The sequence below is a fragment of the Herpailurus yagouaroundi genome, unplaced genomic scaffold (assembly GCF_014898765.1).
Source record: "Herpailurus yagouaroundi ecotype Mexico unplaced genomic scaffold, PumYag 205, whole genome shotgun sequence".
NCBI lineage: Eukaryota > Metazoa > Chordata > Mammalia > Carnivora > Felidae > Herpailurus > Herpailurus yagouaroundi.
In genome coordinates, this window is record NW_024412436.1 from 8,196,997 (window position 1) to 8,221,804 (window position 24,808).

The window sequence follows — 24,808 nt, forward strand, 5'->3', positions numbered from 1 at the left end:
ACCCTGACCTCGGTGTTTGTCGCGCCGGTCGCGACACCTGGGAATTTCTGATTGCATAATGGGCTTTATGCAAAATTCCAGTTTTTGTCTCCTCAGCCCAGTGATATGCTAGCAAAGTCGAGGCTTTTGCTTTCTGCTTGATCTCTAGTCCCTGAGATGTAAGTGAGAAATGCCTCCAAAGAAAGTTGGCAGTGAATACAGGGCCCATCCTAACAAGTCTCCCATAGGTCAGATCTACGCCCCACAAAGACTGGAGGCTTTAATTGCTCTCTGATAGATTTGAATGGTCTTCTTTTGTGCGACTGTATTTTATCCTGCTTTTATAGTCTTTTGCTGGAGGATCAGTCTGAAACAAGCCATTCCATCAAAGTTCTCAGTGATTCTGATGCCATTAACCCATCTTCAGACTTATCTCTTACACTCCTAGGACCTCAGGGCTACAAAGTGAGGTGAGTGTTCTCCTTGCTTCCATTTGCACTTCCAAACTACTTTTCCTCCATCTCTCAAAATCCCAAGCTACAGTGAAATCCATGACATTTGGCTATGTCCCCCATCACTAGTGCTTGCTGTTATCTTTTGTCAACCTCCTGGTTCTTGATCATTCATTAAAGACTATAGTCAACTGCCTTCTCTATTCCTCACCACTTTCCTGCATGACTGCCACTGATTGCCACAACCACAAGGACAAGGAGAATCCACTCCACACACTAGCCCCTCAGGTGCTCTGCCCAAATACCCCCACTGATCCTTCCCTCCTTTTCTTTTTAGTAACCCACCCCCGTCACAGTCTAGATCTTATGACCAGTGACGAGGGAGCATAATGCAAGCTGAGCAACCTCCCCCCTACCCTGCCCAGTTTGGATACGTGTGATACTCCTCAGGCACTCCTGGTTGCCCAAGAACAAAGGCAAGGACAGAAAAATGGTTAAATGATAGAGTCTCCGTCAGTTTACAAATATCTTAGTAAATTACCAGAAAAAAAAAAGGCAACCTTATCAAGAGCCTAATCTCCAGGGACTCCTTACTGTCTTAATGATAATACTTGGCTAGAGGGAAAAACAACCTTAGCTTGATCACAGCTAGGCCTCCAGTAATCTGTGAGTGTTCCTTAGCATATGGAAATCCCTTTACGAAACTCCGTCTTGACTTTATCTCCCTCAACTCCATAGTCTATAACCAGTCACTCTTCACAACCCTTTAATTTTTAATTAAATTTACCTGATTTAATAAAATCACCTTTTTGCACCAAAGACGTCTCAAGAATTCTTTCTTGGCCGTCAGCTCTGGACTCCCATCACTCCAAAACTTCATCTCCAGTAACTGCACATAGGAAACGGTGATTTTAAGACTCTCAGTTTCTGAACTCTACTTCCTCTCCTTCCAGCTCGCTTGTGTCACGCCCCTACTTTGACCTCATTGAGATTTCTAAATCCCTGACCTTACCCCGTCTGCATGTCCATCCCAAACCTCTTGTGGTGAGTTCCCGCTTTATCAAGTTTACGTCTCACGGTCATCTCTTTCTCTCTGTACCATTTTGCGGATAAAATCTCAACCCAGTGGAATTCAACCCCATGCTTCCCTATCCTTCCAGCTAAAGGGTGCTGGAGAAAATCCCACAGTCACGGTGATCCCTTTGAATTTAAAATTATGATCACAAGCCTCTTATGAACACTCTGTGCTACCAGACAACTCTTTGTTTCTCTAATAAGTTTGGTTTCTGTCTCCCGCTATGGCTACCACTCCATTTCTTTGTTTCTCTTCAAAGCCGAATGTTTGGAATGAGTTATAAATACTCATCTCTACCTTTTCAACCCAACCACTCATTAAAAAAATTTTTTTTTACATTTATTTATTTTTTTGAGAGTATAGAGAGACAGAGCACAAGTTGGGGGGGGGGGGGCAAAGAGAAGAGACACAGACTCCGAAGCAGGCTCTAGGCTCTGAGCTGTCAGCACAGACGGGCTCGAACTCACAAACCGTGAGATCATGACCTGAGCCGAAGTCAGACGCTTAACCGACTGAGCGACCCAGGCGCCCCTAACCACTCATTTTTCAATCCACTTGGATCTGGCTGATGGTGCTCTTATTAAGTTCACCAAAGAACTCTGCTCCCAAAGCCAGTGGCTCCATCTGTCTTCCTCAGCAAGCTCAAACAAAACCTTTCTCTCCTCCTTTTTCCTACCTCTGGTGTTCCTCCTTCTCAGTCTCCCTCACTAGTTTCTCTATTTCTACAAAGCCTCTAAATGTTGAAAAGCCCTTGAACTTGGTCCTGGGCCCCCTTCTATAGCTGCACTCGCTCCCGTGAGGACTGTATCCAGCTCCATGGCTGGAAATGCCATCTCTAAGCTGATGATCCCCCAAATCCTATCTGCAGGCTTGACTCTTCTCAGAGTTTTAGACTCCTAGGAGAGGTCAGACCTAAATTAATCTCTCTGCTGGCATATTTAATAAGCACAAAACAGAATTTACGGTGCCCACAACAGAGCTCTTCATCTTCCCCAAATGCCAAGCCTGTTTCTCCATTATCTTTTCCATCTCAGTAAATGAAACACGCTCCATTCAGTTGCTCAGACTAAAACCCTGGGGGTCATCCTTGCTTTCTCTCTTTCCCCCAACCCATTCCCACAGGCAATACATAATCAAGGTCTGCCAGTCCTATCTCCAAAATATATTTCTGAATATGCTCATTTCTGTCTACCTTCCCCAGGCCAGGCCACCTTTATCTCCCAGCTGGTGGTAACCCAACAGCCCTACCAACTGGCTTCCCTGACTCAATTCTCCAATCTCTTTTCCTAACAACAGCCAGGAGGAGTTTTTAACGATCCAAATCAGATGAAGTCATTTCTATCAGTGCTTCATCACTAGTGCATTGGAAGGGCACAATAAACATCTGTTAACAGAATGAATGGATAGATGAATGACTGAGAAGGCAACTTGCTCACGGTCCTGGAGGTATAACCAAAACCAGAGTCTTATTTCATCACAATGTAACACCTGTGCGTAGGACCAGGAAGAGTGCCGACCCTTATTCTTCAGTGCTCTTGCTGAGAGCAACCAATCACACTTTGCCAAATTTCAAAACAGATACTATACAACAGCTATGTTTTATGCACAGTAATACTACAATGATTTCAGAATTTTTTCATTTCATTTCATTTAAGAAGCAGAGGAGTTAAACTGAAGAGGATGGATGTTCTTCTCATTGTCTAAGTTTTCTGCTAAATGCATAATTTATAAAGATGCAAAAATACTGACTAAACTCACATGCATGGGGCATTCTGCCAAGAACTAGCACAACACATATCTTTTATTAAAATGGGACCTTAGGGGTGCCTGGGTGGCTCAGTCGGTTAAGCGTCCGACTTCGGCTCAGGTCATGATCTCGCGGTTCGTGAGTTCGAGCCCCGCGTCGGGCTCTGTGCTGACAGCTCAGAGCCTGGAGCCTGTTTCAGATTCTGTGTCTCCCTCTCTCTCTCTGACCCTCCCCCGTTCATGCTCTGTCTCTCTCTGTCTCAAAAATAAATAAACGTTAAAAAAAATAAATAAATAAAATGGGACCTTAGGCACATGATTTCTCCTTTCTATGCCTCAGTTTCCTTATGTGTAAAATGGAAATCATACTAACATTGATCTCGTATAAAAGTCAAGTACATAAAACACCTTACTGCCAGTTGCAATTATTACCATTAACTCCAATTATACTGCCAATGTGTTGAAAATATTTTTTTTTTTAATGGCTAATGTTTTGATATGTGATAGGACTTTAGTAAGTCTTATTATGGCCCCTAATCTGGAGGTTTTCCAGCAATTCTTCAGTGGAATCATTCCCCATGTCTCGGGGATTACAGGCAGGTTTTCATTACTGGATTTTCTCTCTTTAGTTTCGTCAAAGCTCATTCAACACTCCTCTGCCCAGAAAGAAATCAACATAAATGTGACAAAAATGGCTTCTCAGGCAATTTGATTGGAGTAACTAACCAGAGTCCTGCAACACTGAACAAGAGAAAAAAGAGGCATCCAAGGCTGCCAAACAGCCAGGCTGCTGTGTCACATGATGGACTGGCATACACTGAACGTGGGCCAGGTGCCTGCTGGTGACTTCTGAGACTGTAACAATGGGGCAGGGGTGGGGCAGGGAGGTGGCCTCAGGTGGGAAAAGGAGGTTCAAGGAGAGTACGGGACCAAGTTGGTCAGAGAAGGGCCTGGAGTGTGTACAACTTGTTTCTGGAATAAAGAAATGAATGACATTCTTAGTTTCTTCTAACGATCAATTAAAATGAGGTAGATTTTAACTGCAACCATGAAGACAAGAGGAATAGATTGGGAAGACCTTAGAGCTGAATCAGAGGGCAAAGAAATGCATAATTCAGGAAGAGATGTTTATTCCCAGAGGCGCTCACTCTCAGTTTAAGAGAGCTAAAACCCAGTCTTGTCTGGAAACTCAAGTCCATAACACTTATTGAGCATGGGTAGCTGTGGATACACAGCAGGCAATTCAATGCAGCCAACTGAGTGTCTCCTGGCTCAGGGGACTTTAGGAAGGATGGAAGGGGAACATGGGCTTTGGAAGTGTTCCTGGGCCAGCTTCTGTCCACTGTGGACCTTTCACAGATGGATGGCTCTGTGCCACCCTGGAAAACCTGGGTGCACATGTCAGAGCTCTTGGGGTATCCTTCTGAGGCATCACCGACGAAAGAGTAATTTAGTCCTTCCTAACATTATTCCGTTCAAGGTTCAATAGGGCTTTTGCTTTTTAACCCAAATGTTTAGTCACATCCCATGCACTTCTTGGACTGTAAAACTAATGAGTTCCTTAAAACCGTGACTTTTTGGAATGGCAGCGGGTGTTTCCATGTCCTGGTCGTGGTAGGACTAAGGAGGCCCGGAAGCAGCTCTTCTCTGTGCCTCAAAGCTACCAGATTGTTTTCTAGACCATTTTCCTAGTCTCACAACAAAATCCGAATGAATATGTTTTCCGTTTGGGATGAAATACATACACGTATTACTTGCTATAGTGTGTCAGGCATGGTTAGGCTGTCTGGGGATGCAGAAAACACCTATTCTTTAGGATAGCATGGGAAATCAGGGAGTACAATGCATCTGCACTCCCTAACCTGCACTTTAGGATGATGACGTACCCCTGCAGAGAAGCTTTAGCAGAGGTACTCATGATGTGGCAGAGGTAATCCTGGAAGACGTGGTCCCTGATCATAGGAACGGAAGACACCCAGAGACAACAAGAAGACAAAACAAAGGAGTGTCTAATGAAGCTGAATTAGAGCATATAGGACACAGATTAGAAATTGATAGGAATTGATGCACAAGAAACACTCACTGGGGGCTGGAGCTAGTAAGAACAGAGTCACTCAGTCCAGGGTTGGCTGCAAATGAGTGCAGTAAAGGCAAAGTAAAAGGCATCAGCCTTTTACAGAATCACAGGCTTAGAGACCACTGAGGGAGAAAGATGACCAGGTTGTGATTTCCACCTGCCATTAGTACAAAGATTTAGAAGAGTGTCACTTCTTTCAGGAGAATGAGCTATTGGAAATTCTGCATAGTTCATGGTTGTTCTGAGATTATAGAGGTCAGGACCTCAACTTCTTATTATGCCTCAGTAGGTGGTCAATGACCTGTTGGATGCATATAAACTTCTGAGCCATCCTAAGCGTGATCTCAGTGAGAACCAATCAGAAGAGAAAGGTCTAGCTGAGTTTCCAAATCAGAATGATATGAATACCAAACTCAGAAATTCAAATGGAAACTCAGAAGCTTAATTGACTCCATATTAATTCCCCGATGTAACTGAGTTATTATACAATCTTAAACGAGTCACGTGAAACTCCAGGCAGCTTATGAACAAGTTTGTTATTATGACCGATTATTCCGGGACGTGTGTGGATTAGGAAAAAAAAAAAAAAAAAAAGAGAGAGAGAGAGAAGCTTTTTAGAGAAGGTTCATTTGAACGATGAGCATAATTTGCATTCGGGGAAACTGAATAAAACCAGAGTAAAGGTGTTACAGCAGCTTTCCGTAATGCCGTCCCCAGACTGCAGCCTGAACAATCTTTATCCAGGCACGATTACAGGAAATTCACTTACAGGAGCACAGCACAGAGTCTCCATGTTCCCAGGTTGGCATCTGCCTTCTCATCAGCTTTGCTCTGTGAATAATTAGACTCCTTCCTCAGCCTCTTTGTTGACTGTAAGGGTCTCAAGTGAAGATACCTGCTCAGCACCCCTGTGGGGCTCCATGGTGAGGGTTCCTTGGGGAAAGTGGAGCCTGGCTTCAGGAAGAAGGGCAGACCCATTACCAAGCCTGTCAGGATGAGTTAAATCTGTCTCTGTCACCTCCTCCTCAGAACTGCAGGAAGACTTAGCCCCCACTGGTAGTTTAACTCATTCTCATCCAATATTTATAACGTGTTGGAATTTTCAGCTGAGAAGCCCTTTAGGCTATAAATGAGGGACTTTCCCTGGGAGATTAGGGGGTGGGGATGGGGGCACAGGCCTCTTGCTGAGCAGTGTGCCCAGCCCTCAACCCTCAGAGGGCACAGCCCTGTAGTCCCTCACCCCGCAGGCCCCACCGACGTCTTGGATCTCAGGGCAGCATTTACAGAGTCAGCTAACTCCCCTTTTCTTACCTCCTTCCTTCCTCTCCTTCTTGACAATGCTTCTCCCTTCGTAAATGGGCTGAGGTTTGTTTTGAAAACTGTTTATCAATACCGTTGTGTGCCAGGTACTATGCAAAAGACTGTATATGGATTATCTTGTTACCGTTCAAAGCAACCGTCTACCGTAGTTACTATCATTAACCCACTGTAGAAGTCAGGAGACAGGTTTCCAGCGGTTAAATAATTCACAGAAGTCACCCAAGCGGTAGAGCCAGGGACATACTCCCAGCCCCAGAATCTGAGCCTTTAACCTTTAGCCGAGGCTTTCACAGAAAGGGCACCACATATCACCTGTCATCTCGCTGCTCACGGGTAACCCATATTAACGCGTCAGAGTACATCTCTCCACATATGTAGCGTTAGGTTATCCTTGAATGAAAACGACATAATACAGGAGCTGTTGGTTTCGCAGACTGCTGCTTTTCACTTAGCGCTCTCTTCTCACCGTTCTACCCAGGTCAGTGGCTCTCTGCCCTCAACATGAGTTTGGAGAATAACTGGTATTCATTCCCTCTTGGGGATACCCCATGGTTTTGTCACCCCCTCTGTTTCTAATTTCAGGAACGGTGCCTACCATATACATATTGGCACATCATCTTTGTGAACCTAAACTCTGAGCAGCCGCCGGGGCTGAGGATGACAGGCCTGGAGAACACTGGGTTGGCTGAAGCTAGATCACATCCCAGGTGAGTCCTGTCTCTGGCGAGGCTATGGCGATGCAACGGCACAAATCCCGCCATGACGTCCAGCCCTTCTGGTCTTGTTTTCTCAAGTTGTTATAACTAGTATGAAGGCAGTCATTAAACTAAAAATAGTTTTCTATTTTTGTGTTCTATACACTTTACATTTATTAGTTATTTTACATTTTGTTATACAGTTACTTTGCATCTATCCTTTCTTTAAGGGTAACCATAACAGTAGTTTCCTTAATAATTGGACAAGATTATGTATCTCTGCACCTCCTCACACCCTCTTCCAAGGAGAGCTGAAAAAACCTGTTCACAAAACCCTATGGACAGGGTAGTCAAATAGTAATACTCAGCTTTTTGTTGAGAAGGAAATCACATAATGCCTTTTCCTGTTTGGGTAAATTAGCATTATGGAGTGGATGAAGAACTTCAAACTCCTCAGCAAAACCACACATGCTCTTCTAGGTATGAGTCTCTACCCCACCCTCCAACTGGGCAAATGACCGTATGGAAAAGAACACTGAAAATAATGTTCCTATCTCTGATTTCCACAGGAGCTTATTAAAAGAACAGAAATGCACACGGAAGTATTTTGGATTAGATCAACCCTTCAAATGCCATTTTACTGTTTTCTATCAGAAGAATGGTACTATGCAAATTTCCATGGAAATTAGCATTTCTATAGCATTTCATATTTTCAAAATGCTTGTACCAGCATCTACTAATTAGCATAACAGTTGAGAACCATCATTGGCTTTAAACATAGAGAAATTCCTTTTTAATACAGTTTTCTTAATACAGAGAAAGTCATGCCCTCTCCCCTCTCCAGGTCTTTATCATGTCAGACAAAATTGTTCAGCCTCTTCTAAATCTTCTAATTTTAAATATAGCAACTTACCACAATGCCTAGTCTCTTCCACAGAAAAAAAAAAAACAGAATAAGAAATTCAAGACTTAAATGGAAATCTGGAAAATCTGAAAGTCACGCTATGTGATGCTTCCCATAGCCAAAGCTTGGGGCATTTATCAAACAAACACTGGCCTACATGTGCCAGGCATCCAGTCTCCATCTTGCCCTCAGTGGGAGTGAAGTCTAGAAGTAGAAATGGGCCTGGCAGTGTGGCGAATATCCTGAGAGACAATGGGAATGGGCATGGCTCAGACCGGAGGCCTATGGGATACACCTTTGGGGAAACCCTGATGAAACATTTGGAGTCTCTTTTCTATGCTGTCATTTAAATTCTAGATTGTCTTCTTAACCAAGACTGTTTCTCACCTAAGCTGTTATTTACTTAATTATATTCAAATAAAATGTAATTGTCATTATTTTTTTAACCTAGCTATGCTTTAAGCACTTAACAACCATAAAGTAATGGGTCCAGCGTGCTAGTTATCTTATCCTGACATTATCCTGACATTAATCCTGTATATTAAAAGAATACATTTAAAAAAACCCAGAAAGACCTAAAGTCATCTAATACACCATCAATGGCCTAAGAGCCCTGTTGGGACACATTACTACAGGTGATGGCCAGCCACCAACAAATGTTAGGGCAAGGCAAGGCAGGGGGAATTTGCTCATTTTTAGGAGCATCATTCCGTTAAATTAATTATCCCAAGAGGCCATTAGACTGAGGTGGCTTTAATGCCTTAGCAGTCTATGCCAGCAAACCCAAACCCAAGCCTGCAAATGCCTCATGTTTAAGAAACTGAAACCTAAGGTCAGCGAAACACAAATAGCCAAGTAGGCTTTAAGCTACAGCCAATCAAATAATTTCCTTTCTTTGCTTTGGCACCTTCTCCATACAAGTCTCGGCTCCTGTCTATACAGCACTGCTAACCACTTCTAGGTCTCCCCTGTCTGATTCAAAAGAAGTTTTGCTCCAATAAAATCATAAAATTTTTAACATGGTTCAGCATCTCTTTTAACAACTCTGCATGGAGAAGAGAAGACCATAAGACTGGAGGCAGGGAGAACTGCTAGCGTGTCTTCAGCCATCATTCAAGAGGAAAAGGAGAAGGCGTAAGCTCAAGTAGAGGAGGCAGACCCGGAAGAGAGAAGAGTTTCCAGAGATTCTGAGATTGTGTATCCATAGCCCAGTTTGGTTTCAGAGGTTAGGGAAAAGGAGGAGTCAAGGATAACCCTGGGGTTTCTCTTGGAACCAGTGGAAGGATGGTCATGCCATTTTCTAAGATCCATCATGAAGGAAGAAGAACACTGAGGGCAGGGTAGGGGTGCTACAGCCCTTTAATTTTGGAGGAGTTGCTTCTGAAGTATTTCAAGAATATCCAAGTAGAAACACTAAGTGTGATGTTGAACATTGTAAGCCTGGGGCTCAGAAACCACCATGTGTGGACCATCAGCATGTCGGTGATGGATGGAGCCACAGGCTGGACAGAAGTCGGCATGGGAGGAGTGTGGTAGGTGGGAAGGGAGAGGAAAAGGAAGAGAATAGAGGAGGCCCAACTGTAAGGAACAGAAAGAGTACTGAAATCAGCCGAGGAGACTGGGAAGGAATCTCTGGACAGAAGAGGAAAGTGTAGGGTGAATGGGGCCATGAAAATCAGGGGACCACACTGTTCCAAGGAAAAGAAAAGAGTGATGCCTGCTGTTCAAAGCTGCAGAAAGGTCATGCAGCATAAGGTCTAACTGTCTCCAGTGAGTTCAATGACAAGGGAGTTTCAGTGGGGCAGGGGGCAGAAGCCAGGCTGTGGCTAGAGGGTCGCAGGTGGGCAGCCATGAGAGACAGACAGACAGGAGACATAAAGGAGCATGGAGAAAAGGGGAGGAAGAATGAGGGAGGCAGGCAAAGGGGAGTCTGGGGTGGATGTACTGGGTTCTTCTTCCTTTTCTCCCAGTTGGCTTGGGAGAAAGTCAACTACATATATAAGGCAGAATGTATCTACACAGAGAGAAGGGATCTTAGGAAGAGGGAAAGATCTGGCTGGGAGACCTGAAGGAAACTTATGGAAGAGAAAGTAGAATAAGCAAGGCATGAGAAAAAGTGGTTTAAAAGAGGGATAAGATAAAATATGACAAATATGATGGAAGATAAGATAAACTACGATGGAAAAGAATAAGGGCACAGAAACAACAGGAAATTTTGTAGTTTCGAGCTGAGCAACGCGCTGGAAACAACGGAAACGGCTTTGCATCTTCGCTCACACTAGCTTTTACGGTCTTGACTGAAAAAGCAGGTGTAATTAGGATACTGAACTTGAAAGTAGACACCACGTGCCAGACGTAAGAGATCTCACTCACCAGTGCTTGCGGCGACCACACCCTACGTGACTGCTTCCAGCTCAAAGTCAGGGGGTTGTAGACCAGAGAAGAAGATGTGTGAAGGCTCCACACAGTTTCACAGACACCCCAGATAGGAAACCAGGTGCTAGAAATGATGGTCATGAGGCTCTCAGGAGCATTTTTATTTATTCCTTTATTTATATTTACTCCTGCCTTCCTCTTCACCTCTTAAAGGACACCCTCCCCAAATTCTAGTATCACCAGGACAGAAATGCCTAAGGTCATCACTAGACTGAACAGATAAAATTCTCCTTACTTCTATAAGGTCACAAGGCTGAATATGCATCTAATTTCCCTTAAAAAAGGCCATGCCTGACCAAGTTCTTATGTATTAAGGAACAAAAATAAAACCTCTAGCCCAAGAGCCTCCATTTTGGAGCAAACGGATGACATATTATGGTATACGTGCCAGATGAACCCCTCTGAGAATTTAAACACACTGAGTTGCAAACTAATCTGGGTGAATCTTAGAACGGCGACGGAAAATACAGATGGAGCCACAGTGGTGTTGCCAGCTGGAAAGTTCTCACAAACTGAAGCCAGCGAGAGTGAGTGCAAAACTATAAAGGCGCACAAACCAGATGCATTCCCAAAGATGAATTGTAACGTGTTTAGAACTAGGCCTTCCTTTCCTTGAAAATCACAGGGCTGGGAATGTGCCCTAGGGGCAGAAATGAATTCAATCTGGACTAAGAGTGGCTGACGGCTGACACACAAAAATAACACACCTGGCTAAGAGACAGTGGCTATAGTGGATGTCATTTATTAAGAGCTGATTATGAGTCAGGCACCTGCACCAGATGTTTTTTATACATTATCCAATCAAATTTCCATAACCCTCAAGGAGATATTATTATCCCCCATTTTACTGAAAAAGACACTGGGGGTCAGAGTAACTTGCCCAAGCTTGCATCCAACAGCAAATGACAGGCCTGGAATTTTTGTACAAGTCCATACGACACCAGAGTCTATGCTTCTGAATGCTGTACTTATTACTATGCTAATGATTGTTAAAGTATAATGTGTCCGAAGAAGCTCCTGCCTGGGTGCCAAATATTTGGTATTCTGTAAAGAAAGGGAGAAGACAGGAATCCTTGCAATGAATACAGTCAAACAAAGGCACCAGCCTTCATGCACTCAAGCATGAGCCTAAGTGTCACCCACTTTGAGAAGGTGTGAAAAGAGCCCAGAGCTGGATGGAAGGCATGCCTGGGTGACAGCAAGGGCACCTTGACTTTTGTCTGGACCACCACCAGAGCAGACGCCTGCCCAAAGGACCTCAGGACAGTCAGAGAGAGTCGTGAGAGTCAATGGGACAGTTCTTCGCTTGGAAAACAAAAGACCTTATCTTTAATAATGGCAGCTTCTCAAGCAGTGGGAATGAAAGCCAGAAAATATAAAGTTTACTCCGGGGAAATTACCAAAATATACTTGTTAATGTTACCTTAGCTTAACCCATACAATGTTTTTTTTTTAAATATTTTTTCAATGTTTATTTATTTTTGAGAGAGAGAGAGAGCATTAGCAGGAGGGGGCCAGAAATCGGGAGACAGAGGATCCAAAGCAGGCTCCGTGCAGTGAGCACAGAGCCCAATGCGGGGCTCGAACTGATGAACCAAACCGTGAGATCATGACCTGGGCTGAAATCAAGAGTTGGCCGCTTAACTGACTGAGTCACCCAGGCACCCCGACCCATACAACCTTAAATTAACACATATAATCATACCTTACTTGTGGAGTTAGATTTGGGAAAAGTTATAAATCACGAAGACCAAAGTATAAAAGCCTTGATAAGCATAAAATTCCCAAGTTGTGCTACATGTATTTGGAACAAGCAGTTCAGAAGTCACCTGATAAAATTTCCAACTTGGAAAATGGGGCGACTTGTATTTAAATTTAAAATTTACACACACCCTGGGGCGCCTGGGTGGCTCAGTCAGTTAAGCCTATGACTTCAGCTCAGGTTGTGATCTCATGGCTTGTGGGTTCAAGCCCCGCATCAGGCTCTGTGCTGACAGCTCAGAGCCTGGATCCTGCTTCAGATTCTGTGTCTCCTTCTCTCTCTGCTCCTCCCCCACTCATGTTCTGTCTCTCTCTCTCAAAAAATAAAATAAAATAAATAAATAAACATTAAAAAATAAAATTTACACATACCCCTATACTCAGATTTGGGGAATATATATTCCCTGCAGGTTTTATTCAGCCTAATCCATGAGCATGAGAATAATAATATGGATTATTAACGCAAATGAGTATAGCTTTCTTGAATTCAAATAAGCAACAGCAAGGACCACATTTAGAATTTGACGGAATGAGCACAGCATTCCCTCCTCCTGTTTTTAATAATGTGGTAAAATAAATATAATTTAAAAATAAAGTATTATCAAAAGAATGAAATTGAACCCCATCTTAGCTTATATCACTCACAAAAATGAGCTCAAAATGGATTAAAGATTTCAACGTTTATTTATTTTTGGGACAGAGAGAGACAGAGCATGAACGGGGGAGGGGCAGAGAGAGAGGGAGACACAGAATCGGAAACAGGCTCCAGGCTCTGAGCCATCAGCCCAGAGCCTGACGCGGGGCTCGAACTCACGGACCGCGAGATCGTGACCTGGCTGAAGTCGGACGCTTAACCGACTGCGCCACCCAGGCGCCCCTGGATTAAAGATTTAAAGGTAAGACCTGCAACCATAAAACTCCAAGAAGAAAACACAGGGAAGAAAATCTCCTTGACACCAGTCTGGTCAATGGTATTTTAGATATGACACCAAAAGGCAAAAATAATCAAGTGGGCCTACTTCAAACTAAAAAGCTATGCACAGCAAAGTAAGAATCAACAAAATGAAAAGGCCACCTATAGAATGGCAGAAACTATTTCCAAATCATCTATATGGTGAGGGGCTAATATCTAAAATATATAGAGACCTTATACGACCCAACTGTAAAAAAACGACTTGATTAAAAAAAGGGACAAAGGACCTGAATAGACATTTTTCCTAAGATGACATACAAATGGCCAACAGGTTACCCTGAAAAGGTTCTTAACATCACTGATGATCAGGTAAACACAAATCAAAACTACAAGGAGATATCACCAGACACCTGTTAGAACGGCTTTTATCAAAAAGACAAGACATAACAAGTGTTGGCAAGGATGTGAAGAAAAAGGAACCTTTGTACACTGTTGTAAACTGGTTCAGCCCCTATGGAAAACACCATGGAGATTCCTGAAAAAAAAAAAAAAAAAAAAAAAAAAAAAAGAACTACCGTATGATCCAGCTAATCCCACTTCTGGGTATAGATCCAAAAGAAACAAAATGAATACCTCAAAGGGATATGATGTTCGCGTTCATTGCAGGATTATTCAAATAGTGAAGATATGCAAGCAATCTATCAGTCTGTCAAAGATGAATAGATAAAGATGTGGTGCGCGCGCGCACACACACACACACACACACACACTCTCACAAGTATTATTCAGCCACAACACAGAAGGAAATCTTGATATCTGCAACAACATGGATGAACTAGAGAGCACTATTCTAAGTGAAATAAGCCAGACAAAGGCAAAAATACTTGTCTTCTCACTCACATGTGGAATCTAAAAAAAGTTTAAAAGTCAAGGTCACAGAAAGAGAGTAGAATCATGGCTACCAGGTAGATGGGCAAGATGGGGGAGATGCTAGAAGCATCTTTTAGTTACAAAAGGAATGAGTTCTGGGGAACTAATGCATAGCATGGTAACTGCAGTTAACATTGTCTTGTAGTATTGAAATTTACTAAAAGGGTAGGTCTTAAGTTGGTTCTCATCACAAAAAGGAAAAATAAAGGTAACTGCGTGAGGTGATGGATGTGTTAATTAACCTGAACGTGGTAATCGTGTCACGAAGGATGTATATCAAATCATCACACTGTAGACTTTAAATATATACAATTATATTCTTGAATTATACCTCAATAAAGCTGGAGGAAAAAAAAGTAGTTTTCCACTGGCAAGTAGAAATCTTTGCCTATTTTTTCTCTAGAGGCCAAGCTCTGCATTATGAAGAATTTATGAACACACTGATGGGTAATAAGAAACATGTACTACTTGTGCAATATTTAAAATGTGGAGATTTGCACCCATAAGTTAATGCAACTTCTCCATAGATAGCATTAAAGGCTCTAGAAAAGTAATTAGAATCACCCAGATGTAGCTCTATCAACTATTTGGCTATTTTATGGTAATCTTTTTTTTCTAATATCTTGAGCAGATAATTCAAAATTAAAATCAGACATTAAGGGAATAGCAGGTCTAATATCAAAGCTTTTTGCTACTCTTCTGATTTGAAAAAAAAAAACTCTACATTTTATGTCCTTAAAAATCTGAAATGGAAGGATTTTCTATTGGTTAGAACAATATTTTCTTTTACAAGAAATATTTTGGAGTTTTGAGACTCATTACAATAGAAAAGCTTGCCAACACCAAATCTGAACACTTTTGGAAAGCATAAATATGTTTGATATGTGTAACTGCTAACTTTTACTTCCTGTTCTAAAAGAGGTTATTAAACAACCATGCAGAAATAAAATATCATTGATGTTTTATTAAAAAGAGAGAGTTGTTGGGGCGCCTGGGTGGCGCAGTCGGTTAAGCGTCCGACTTCAGCCAGGTCACGATCTCGCGGTCCGTGGGTTCGAGCCCCGCGTCGGGCTCTGGGCTGATGGCTCAGAGCCTGGAGCCTGTTTCCGATTCTGTGTCTCCCTCTCTCTCTGCCCCTCCCCCGTTCATGCTCTGTCTCTCTCTGTCCCAGAAATAAATAAACGTTGAAAAAAAAAAAAAAGAGAGAGTTGTTATGAAGAAGAGTGAGAGGGCTTCAGTCTCATTTCAAATATCAAAATTCTTATGTAAATGAGTAAGGCTTAGTCACAAGAAAGTGCCAATTAAATAGATACTCTGTGTTCAATGCTTTGTGGATGGGATGCCAGGATGAGCTGAACATGGCCAACCAACAGGTGCTTGTTAGGGTCCTCTTGCTCTTGTCTGCTCACCAACATGGGTAAGGTTCTGTCTAATTAGTTCACTTGGTTGGCATACAGTGGTAACAAGGGACCATCGGGGTTAGCTTTACTCAAACCACAGCCAGCCACCCAGCAAATGTATGGGTTTGTTCACAAAAGGAACACATGAGGGGACGTGGAGGGCTGAGGGCCAAAGAGTAACAGAAATGAAACTATGTCGATGAAAAGAGTGAGAAAGCTAGAACTTTAACTTTTTAAATCTCATGGAAGATTTAAAGATCTGTCCATCCATCCATCCATCTATGTTTTTGTCTATCTATCCATCCATCCATCCATCCATCCATCCATCCATCCATATATTCTAAAGAAACCAAAGAGGAAAGAAATTCTTGACACATTAATGCTATGGCTAAGATTTGCAAATCTGTCTATCTGTCCGTCTACTTATCTGTCATCCACCCACCCATCTAAAAAACCGAAGGGGAAAGAAACTCTTCACACATTAATGCTCTGGCTAAACAACATACAACTCCATATAGTAGTTCTGTTATCTGCTCCTTAAAGATGTCACAAGCGTCTACAGGCAGCTTGTAACCCGAAGGTTTGATCTCCCATATGTCTGCATGCACACCAAAGGAGGGATTGAGAGAGCAAGGCAGTTTGATGCTAACAGACTGAGAGCTTGAAACACCAGCTGAGCCAGGACTGGGCTAACAGGCCTGAGCAACAGTAAGCTGCACTCTCAGAAGGGAGGGGCACAGCGTGCGGGTCTTGCTGGAGGTCTCCCAAGCTTTAGGGCGAATTTCTTCCTGAGAGGCCAAGCAGCACCTAGTGATAGAGTTTAACCTACAAGTTAGGAGCATTGTCCATTCCTCTCCTATTCGGAACCAAGCTGTCAGGATGACCTCTCCTCCTTTCACTGGGTTGCAATCCTGTCATGCTGTTTACCTTGGAATATGGATTCTGATTTCTTCTCTCTACCCCAGGAGATTGTCTCTTCTCTAGTGTATTTCGGGCTTCTGATTTCATGATTCGTTTTCCCATAGAACTTTCATAGAAAAACTTGATTTGCATAACCTTTCCCATTTCAGGGAATACGGCAGGGTTTTTTCTTTTGTTCATTCATTTGGACAAGAAAATTTCCTATCATTGCATGCATTCAGCCTCACGAGTTCTGTTTAAGACATCCCTGTGTTTCCTAAGAACGTGCAGAGCCTGAATTCTCTGACTTTCTGTTCAGAGTATGGTTACTGCACCACAAGGAAACCCTGTTACAGAAGGTGAGGTTAGAATCTACCTCCCTGGGTGCAGTATTAAGAGTGATCAGCTTTAATCTAAGTTAATTACGTACTAAAGCTAAGGTTTCTAAGTTGAATTTTGAAATTTATTGCTGAATTTTAAAGTAACCCTCATTACCACACGTCACTCATTCTAAAGTATGCAGGCTTCACATTTTCACAACTCTGATGTTGGTACACATCTTATGATTGCGGTAGACAGGGTGACAGTTGTGACCGAGTTGTCACTTCAGGTCTTAGCTGTTATTCCCAGTGGCATGACAGGGCTCCTACGGTTTCTCAATATTCAGTCAACAAACCACTTAAAGCCTCTTTGAGGAAGGATTGTGAGGCTTCGTTACTGTCAGAATATCTTCCTTTGACATATTCTGGTAAGGTTCCGAAATAAGCAGAACAGAAGTCTACTTAGAGAGAAGAGACAATAGTAGGGAGTCTGTTTCTAAAGTTAGAACATCATCAGCATCTTGATGGTGGAGACGTGTTGGGTGGAAAACACAGGCATCCATGACTCAGATGCAAAAAGTGATTCAGAAAAATTGGGATTCTGCGTAGATGTTTCAAGAATTCCTGGATCATTTTGTTTCACTAATGTCAGTCTGCTCTGGCAAACCATAAACTCTCTGAAGTCAGGGGAAGGCTCACGCCTTCGTCAAGTTTCTATCTTTAAAGCCCAGGGGAGGTATCTGTCAGATATTCAAGGACAGTTGTTGAACAAATAATGAATGAACAATGGAAGAAAAGAAGACGGTAAGACCATCTGAGAAAAAGAGAGGAAGTCTGAAGGAAATACTATGAGTAAGGCTTAAAATGGACCCTGAGGGACAAAGAAGAGCTTGCAAATTGATAAGGGGAGAAAGGGTATTTCAAGCACAAGGAAAAGTGTGTGTTAGGAAATAGAGCCCTGGAAAAGCATGCTATATTTAGGAAACCACAACTATCTTTCAGATATTTGGAAAGCCAACAACAGAAAATAGTACTAATGAGACTGAAAAGGAGATTCAGATCCTGGATTGTTTTGAGTGCTTTGCCCTTTTTTTTTTTTTTTTTTTAAGAACTGTGGACTTTATTTCTAGATCACCCATTTTAATCCTTAATGACTTTTATCTCACGAGTCGTTCTATTAGAGAGTTATCCAATAGTGAACAGGCAAAGTCTCGTTTTTCCCAAAAGGAAATTTATATTTTCTGGCTTAACATTTTATTCATAATTTTTGGTAGGCTATTGGGGTAAATATTTTAGTCCTATTATATGAAAGCACACTGAATTGCTATGGTTTTGAAAGACAAAGAAAAAAACAGCTCTTCTTAATTATAAATTTCATTGCAACAATAACTATAAAGATTAAAAACATAGTAGGTAGGGAGATGGATGGGCAGAGCACAGAGGATTTTCAGGGGCACTAAAATATTCTGTATGATGTTACGTTGATAAATATATGTCATTACATAAGTGTTCAAACCCAGAGAATGTAAAACACCAAGAGTGATTCCTAAGGTAAACTGTGGACTTTGGGTGATGATGATGTGCCAATGTAGGCTCACACATGACCCTTCTGGTGAGCGATGTTGATGATGGGGAGGCTGTGTGTGTGTGTGTTGGGGCAGGGGGTATGTGGGAAATCTCTGTACCTTCCTCTCAAAGTTGTTGTACACCTAAAAGTGTTCCAAAAATAAATAAATAAATAAAACCTTAAAAAAAAAACAGTAGTATGACTGAGAAATAATATTTTGCTCATGGTTGAAAAACACAGCCAGATATAAACATTGTATTAGTAGCATAAAACCACATTGATGTGATTTTACCAGCATGCAGTTTGGTGTGGGGGGGTGGGGAGTTTCCAAGGCACCAGCTGGGAGGCATGAACAGAGAGAGGAGAACATGAAGGAAATACTCCCCCACTGCCCACCGCAGCTCAGAAGGCAGCCGGTGACCCACGCCCTGTGAAGGCAAGTATGGAGGAAGGAACAGGACTCAGTGACAGTCCCACATCACATTAGATTGCCTGTGAGGCATCAGGCAGTGAGAAGCCATTTCACACAGGATGCTCATTCAGCTATGAACATCACTTTCAGACTAATCCTCTGCCCAAGGCTAGAAGCTGATAAAATGCAAAAACAAAAAACAAAGATGAAAGCCGTGAAGACATCAATTTTGCACATGACATATCTGAAACAGGGTTAGAATCAAAAATCCACAAAGAAATTATCAAACTTAACAAGCCAAAAAACAACCCACTTAAGAAATGGGCAGAAGACATGAACAGACAATTTTCCAAAGAAGACATCCAGATGGCTAATGGACACATGAAAAGATGCTCAACATCACTCATCATCAGGGAAATACAAATCAAAACCATGATGAGATATCACCTCACACCTGTCAGAATGTCTACAATTAACAACACAAGAAACAACAGGTGTTGGCAAGGATGTGGAGAAAGGAGAACCCTTTTGCACCGTTGGTGGGAATGACAACTGGTACAGCCACTCTGGAGAATAGTATGGAGGGTCCTCAAAAACCTAAAAATATAACTACCCTGAGATTTTATAGCAGCATTATCAACAATAGCCAAATGTGTGTCGACTGATGAATGGATAAGGAAGATGTGGTGTCTATATTACTCAGCCACCAAAAAGACATCTTGCCATTTGCAATGACTTGGATGAAGCTAGAAGGTATTATGCTAAGTGAAATAAGTCAATCAGAGAAAGACAAATACCACATTATTTCACTCATATGTGGAATTTAAGAAACAAAACAAATGAATATATGGGGGGAGGGGAGAGAAGAGAGGGAAACAAACCACAAGAGACTGATAATAATAGAGAACGAATTGAGGGTTGATGGAGAGAGGTGGGTGAAGGATGGGTTAGATGGGAGATGGGTATTAAGGAAGACACTTGTGATGCGCACTGGGTGTTGCATGTAAGTGATGAATCACTGAATTCTAGTCCTGAAACCAACATTGCACTGTACGTTAACTAACTGAAATATAAATTGAAAATAAGGAAGAGATCTTGGGTGGCTCAGTTGGTTAAGTGTCCAACTCTTGGTTTGGGCTCAGGTCATAATCTCGCAGTATATGAGTTCAAGCCCCTTGTTGGGCTCTGCACTGACCGTGTGGAGCCTGCTTGGGATTCTCTCCCTCTCTCTCTCTCTGCCTCTCTCCTGTTCCCACTGTCTCTGTCTCTCTCAAAATAAATAGATAAAACTTTAAAAAAAAAATAAGGAAAGGGAAAAGAAAGACTTACATGGCAAATTTAATTCTATGAAAAAAAATTTATGAAGGAATTTCCCACAAATTTCAAGTGTTGGAAATCACACAGAGTTATGCTCTCTGATGCAGATGTGCAGCCTGAGAGGCTGGGAAAGTGGGAACTCAGGTAAAGAAGGGAGCGGAAGGAAGTGTGTCAGCTAAGCCAATGTGCTGCGTCAGATGCTTATGGTGTGTGTGTATATGTGGGGTATGTGTGTATAGGTGGGGTGTGTGTGTGTGTGTGTGTGTGTGTGTGTGTGTGTGTGGTAGCAAATGCCATGGGATGCTTATCTGCAAATACAGGCACCCAGAGTTAGCCCAAAGTAATCCATTCCTAAAAATGTGTCAGATAATGGATTTTGTCTGAGTGGGAACCCAATCTCACATTTTTTAAACAGGAAAAGTAGTAACACATTTCTAATTCATATTAATCCACTGTTTTTCAAAAAAATATTATGCTGTGCTCAGGTGGCATACCAAAGCTTTTCAGGCCTAACAGTATCTCATAAGTTACCTCGACTTTCCTTCCACAGAACAAATATTACACATGAGCCTGACCAAGCTTATGTCTTCTATGTATTTATGTCTTTCTGTAGGCTTTATCGCTTCCAACTTTCCTTCTGCAGAAGGAAAGACCACTTGGGCTCACCCTTTGCTTTATAGTCCATTGAATTTTCCAGAAGGTGTTTTCACTTAGCAGTCTGGGAAAGATGACAAGAAAAGTGCCCAGCATGTTTAAGGAGCACACACACGAGATGCAGTGCTATCAGGTGGCACTGACACTCACTGGGGCCAATGCCTTGTTTTCTCCCAGGGACGCTGGGCAGCTCAAGCATTTTCCCTGGCTCACACCTGCCATGTCCGTTCGGACGCTTACAGTTCAAAGAGTCAATTCGGGGCCAAAATTTTTATAAAGCCATAAAAACTATTTGGAAGTGAGTTCAGTTAGTCAAGACAAAGCAAAATGAAGAAAGTTATTTCATAATGATTCCCCGTCTTCATGGGATTTTTGAGACAAAGTGCAGAGTGGCCTATGAATGATGTTCTCTGTGGAATTATCTCAGAATTCATGAATTAGGCCAGGTTTCATAGACTCCTCCATCTGACTATATTATCTTAAAGAAGATGTTGCACGAGGAGAACTTCCATTTGAAGGACAAGAGGAAAACAGTAATGCAATGTTTGTTCAAATGAGAAGTGGCTCTTTAATCACATGACAGAAGTGTTCGGAGAGGGAAAGTTTCTTCTTACTAGTTAATTATCATTTAATGGCCAGGGGATTATTTTGCATAAACTAATATGCAACAACACTATTTAAAAACTCCCAGTAGTATTGATTAATTAGTTCTCTCATTTAAAGGCTGTAATCGGGCTATTTTTCAAAGGAGAAATAAGAAGTGTATTACATGCAATGTGTCGACTATAAAAAATCATGTATTATTTTAAGCGAAATGAAAGACATCTTAACAGAATCCCTAGGGGTAGAGTAGCATAGCAACCTTGGCCTTACCCTTTAATCTCAAGGCTTCTAATACCTTTGAGTCAGCTGTTACATCACTCACTAGCTTGATTTCGATATTTTGCGAAGTCAGTTGGAGCAGCTTTTCGAAGAGACGTTGACCCTAGGAAAAAATATTCAGAGACAAGGAAAGTCAGAAGCCCTGCACGTATGCTATTTTAATCAGGTATAAATAAACTTATTAAAAATTGAAATGATTCATTCAAATTTTAAAAGGCAAGCACTTCAGCAACTGATACTCATGTAAAATTGTTTCAAAAGAGTTACAGAAACACAGTAGTAGCAGACACAGATTATGCTTTCTTGAGTGCTATGCAACCCAACAATTCTTGCCATCATAATTTCTTTTTTTTTTTTTAATTTTTTTTAACGTTTATTTATTTTTGAGACAGAGAGAGACAGAGCATGAACGGGGGAGGGGCAGAGAGAGAGGGAGACACAGAATCGGAAGCAGGCTCCAGGCTCTGAGCCATCAGCCCGACGTGGGGCTCGAACTCACGGACCGTGAGATCGTGACCTGAGCGGAAGTCAGACGCTTAACCGACTGAGCCACCCAGGCGCCCCATCATAATTTCGACGCTACAGGGCAAATCTACCCTTCTTTTACTTTTTCATGAATTCTGCATTACCTATGCATGAAGGGGCAGCAGAAAATATTAGACAGTTGTGTTTGGGCCGAGACAGACCTGGATGCAAGCTGGTTTTCCAGTTTATAAATTGGGTTTCTGAATCTCACTAATCTCCAGCTTCTTCCTCAGTAAAATGCACATAATATTAATATTTACCATAGAAGGTTTTTGTGAGAATTAAAGGCATTAGTCATAGGTAACTACCCTTCCAGTGGGAGCTCTTATGGGGAAAGTCAGGGTGATTTCTCCGTGATTTGCCTGAATTCCTGTTCTGGTTTAAAACCTGTGTGACTCGGGGCGCCTGGGTGGCTCGGTCGGTTAAGCGTCCGACTTCAGCTCAGGTCACGATCTCGCGGTCCGTGAGTTCGAGCCCCGCGTCGGGCTCTGGGCTGACAGCTCAGAGCCTGGAGCCTGTTTCAGATTCTGTGTCTCCCTCTCTCTCTGCCCCTCCCCTGTTCATGCTCTGTCTCTCTCTGTCTCAAAAATGAATAAACGTTAAAAAAAAATTAAAAAAAAAAAAAAACCTGTCTGACTGAATCCAACTAATGTTCTTCCTAGCACTCTGTAATTACTAGCACAATCTAAAACTGATGAAACAAAAATACAAAATAAAAAGTAAAGGTTTTGCTTCTGTAAGATTTTCACAAGCATTAAATTTTTATTGTAAGTTTTACTCTCCAGGAGCCTCTGAGTAGAGGTTGGTCTATAGCCATCATATCATCTCAGGGAGTGGACTGCAAGCCTGTCCTATTTATTTCCCCTTGTGTGTGTTCATAGATTCCCTCTCCTTATCATAAAAGGAAACGGTCTTCTTTTATTGATTTTTCAGATCTTTGTTATTCAGCCACAAACTCAAATGCCTTCCGGGGTCAGACAGGCAATAAGGCTTTGCTTTTAATGGCCCCCAAGTGGCAAAGTCTTATCCTGCTTTGATAAGAATGGGCCATTAATGGGGCGTCTGGGTGGCTCAGTCACCCCATCCAGCTCAGGTCACGATCTTGAGGTTCTTGAGTTTGAGCATTGGGCTCTGTGCTGACAGCTTGGAGCCTGGAGCCTGCTTCAGATTCTGTGTCTCCCTTGCTCTCTGCCCCTCCCCTGCTCATCCTCTCTCTCAAAAATAAATAAACATTAAAGAAAAAAAAGAATGGACCGTTACTAATGATTACGTACAGAGGATGGAGACTGAGAACGCAGAACGGAGGAAATGTGGATGTCGTGTGTGATTCCTGCAGTTCAGCCTCAGAAAACAGAGAAGCCAAAGATCAAAGCTTAAAGCTTTGGAGGGTAAGGAGGAGGGAGCTAGGGCCGCCTGGCAGGCAGGAGTGTCTGGCATAAATGGGAGTTGTACCCCACGGCAGGCACAGAGGTTTCCGTTTCCTTTAACGAAGTGTGCTGGCATAGGTTGCCAAAGGTGGAGCTCATGGAATTACTCTGCACCCAGAGCCTGGAGGCAGGCTCACAGCAGACCAGGTTTCCTAGGAGGCACTGAATGAGGGCAGCGGACTGTTGTCAACTGCTAATTTAAAAGAGGTGGAGTGGGGAGTGAGAGAGAGAAACATATGGAGAGACAGAGGACAGAAGAAAGAAAACAGGCTGACTTGCAGATTGCAGGGTCCATGTAGATTTCAGGTTTATTGCACAGAGATAAGGGGCTGGGCAGTGAGAGGCTCAGATACAGGCGAGAGGGACATCCAGGTGGGGGGGCTCTGTGGTTCTCCTGCAGGGTTATCAACAAGATGACCTTCCTCATCAGCTCTGGCTCTCCACTGACGTGCACTACAATCTTGTCACACACCCTGGGATGCTTGGTGATGTCTGCATGGTCCAGATTTCTGGAGCCCAGACTCATGGTCATCATATAGTCATACAGATTATTGTACTTTTCCCCTTCACACAGAGAAAGGGCTTATATGCTTTGTGTTTGATGAGACTCACCAGTAACGAGCTGGTATTTTTACACAAATGCTTTTTTTTTTTTTTTTTTTTTTTTTTTTTGGTTTTTAGTTCACAATGTATTTAGTACAAATGAAACATAGGAGATCTTCTAACCTATCTGTATTTCTGGCTCTGTGCCTTAAACTGATTCCCACTGTGTTATTTTTGTGAACACCAGAAATCTCAAACATGGATGAAAATAGAAACTCCCAAATCTATAGATACTGGCAGACTGTCATTAAATAAAGCTTATTTTTTACTGTTAGTATGTGCTGATTACTTACACCAAGGATTCTTAAAATTGTTAATTATAGTGCTTATCGTAATGAACTTGGGCCTGGGGGGAACTTCTCTGTTTTCAGTGTCTTACCTTCCTATCCTATCCACGCATTCTGGCTAAGACATCAGAATGTAGTAACAAAGGTGTGAAACACCTTCTCCATGCCGAGATCTGTAGTAAGGGATACTGTTTTCTGAGTTAAATCTACTCACTGTATTGTTATA

General features: G+C 42.3%; 1 protein-coding gene across 4 annotated transcripts in view; it reads right to left on the reverse strand.

Moving 5' to 3' along the window:
- The window catches only part of PLD5 (phospholipase D family member 5), a 434,076-nt gene that overhangs the window by 145,741 nt on the left and 263,527 nt on the right, over positions 1–24,808 (reverse strand). For all 4 annotated transcript variants that reach the window (XM_040451812.1, XM_040451814.1, XM_040451815.1 and 1 more), the window contains one exon: positions 21,732–21,843. In XM_040451812.1, the coding sequence (XP_040307746.1) occupies positions 21,732–21,843 (112 nt within the window). The remainder of the gene's footprint in view (positions 1–21,731; positions 21,844–24,808) is intronic.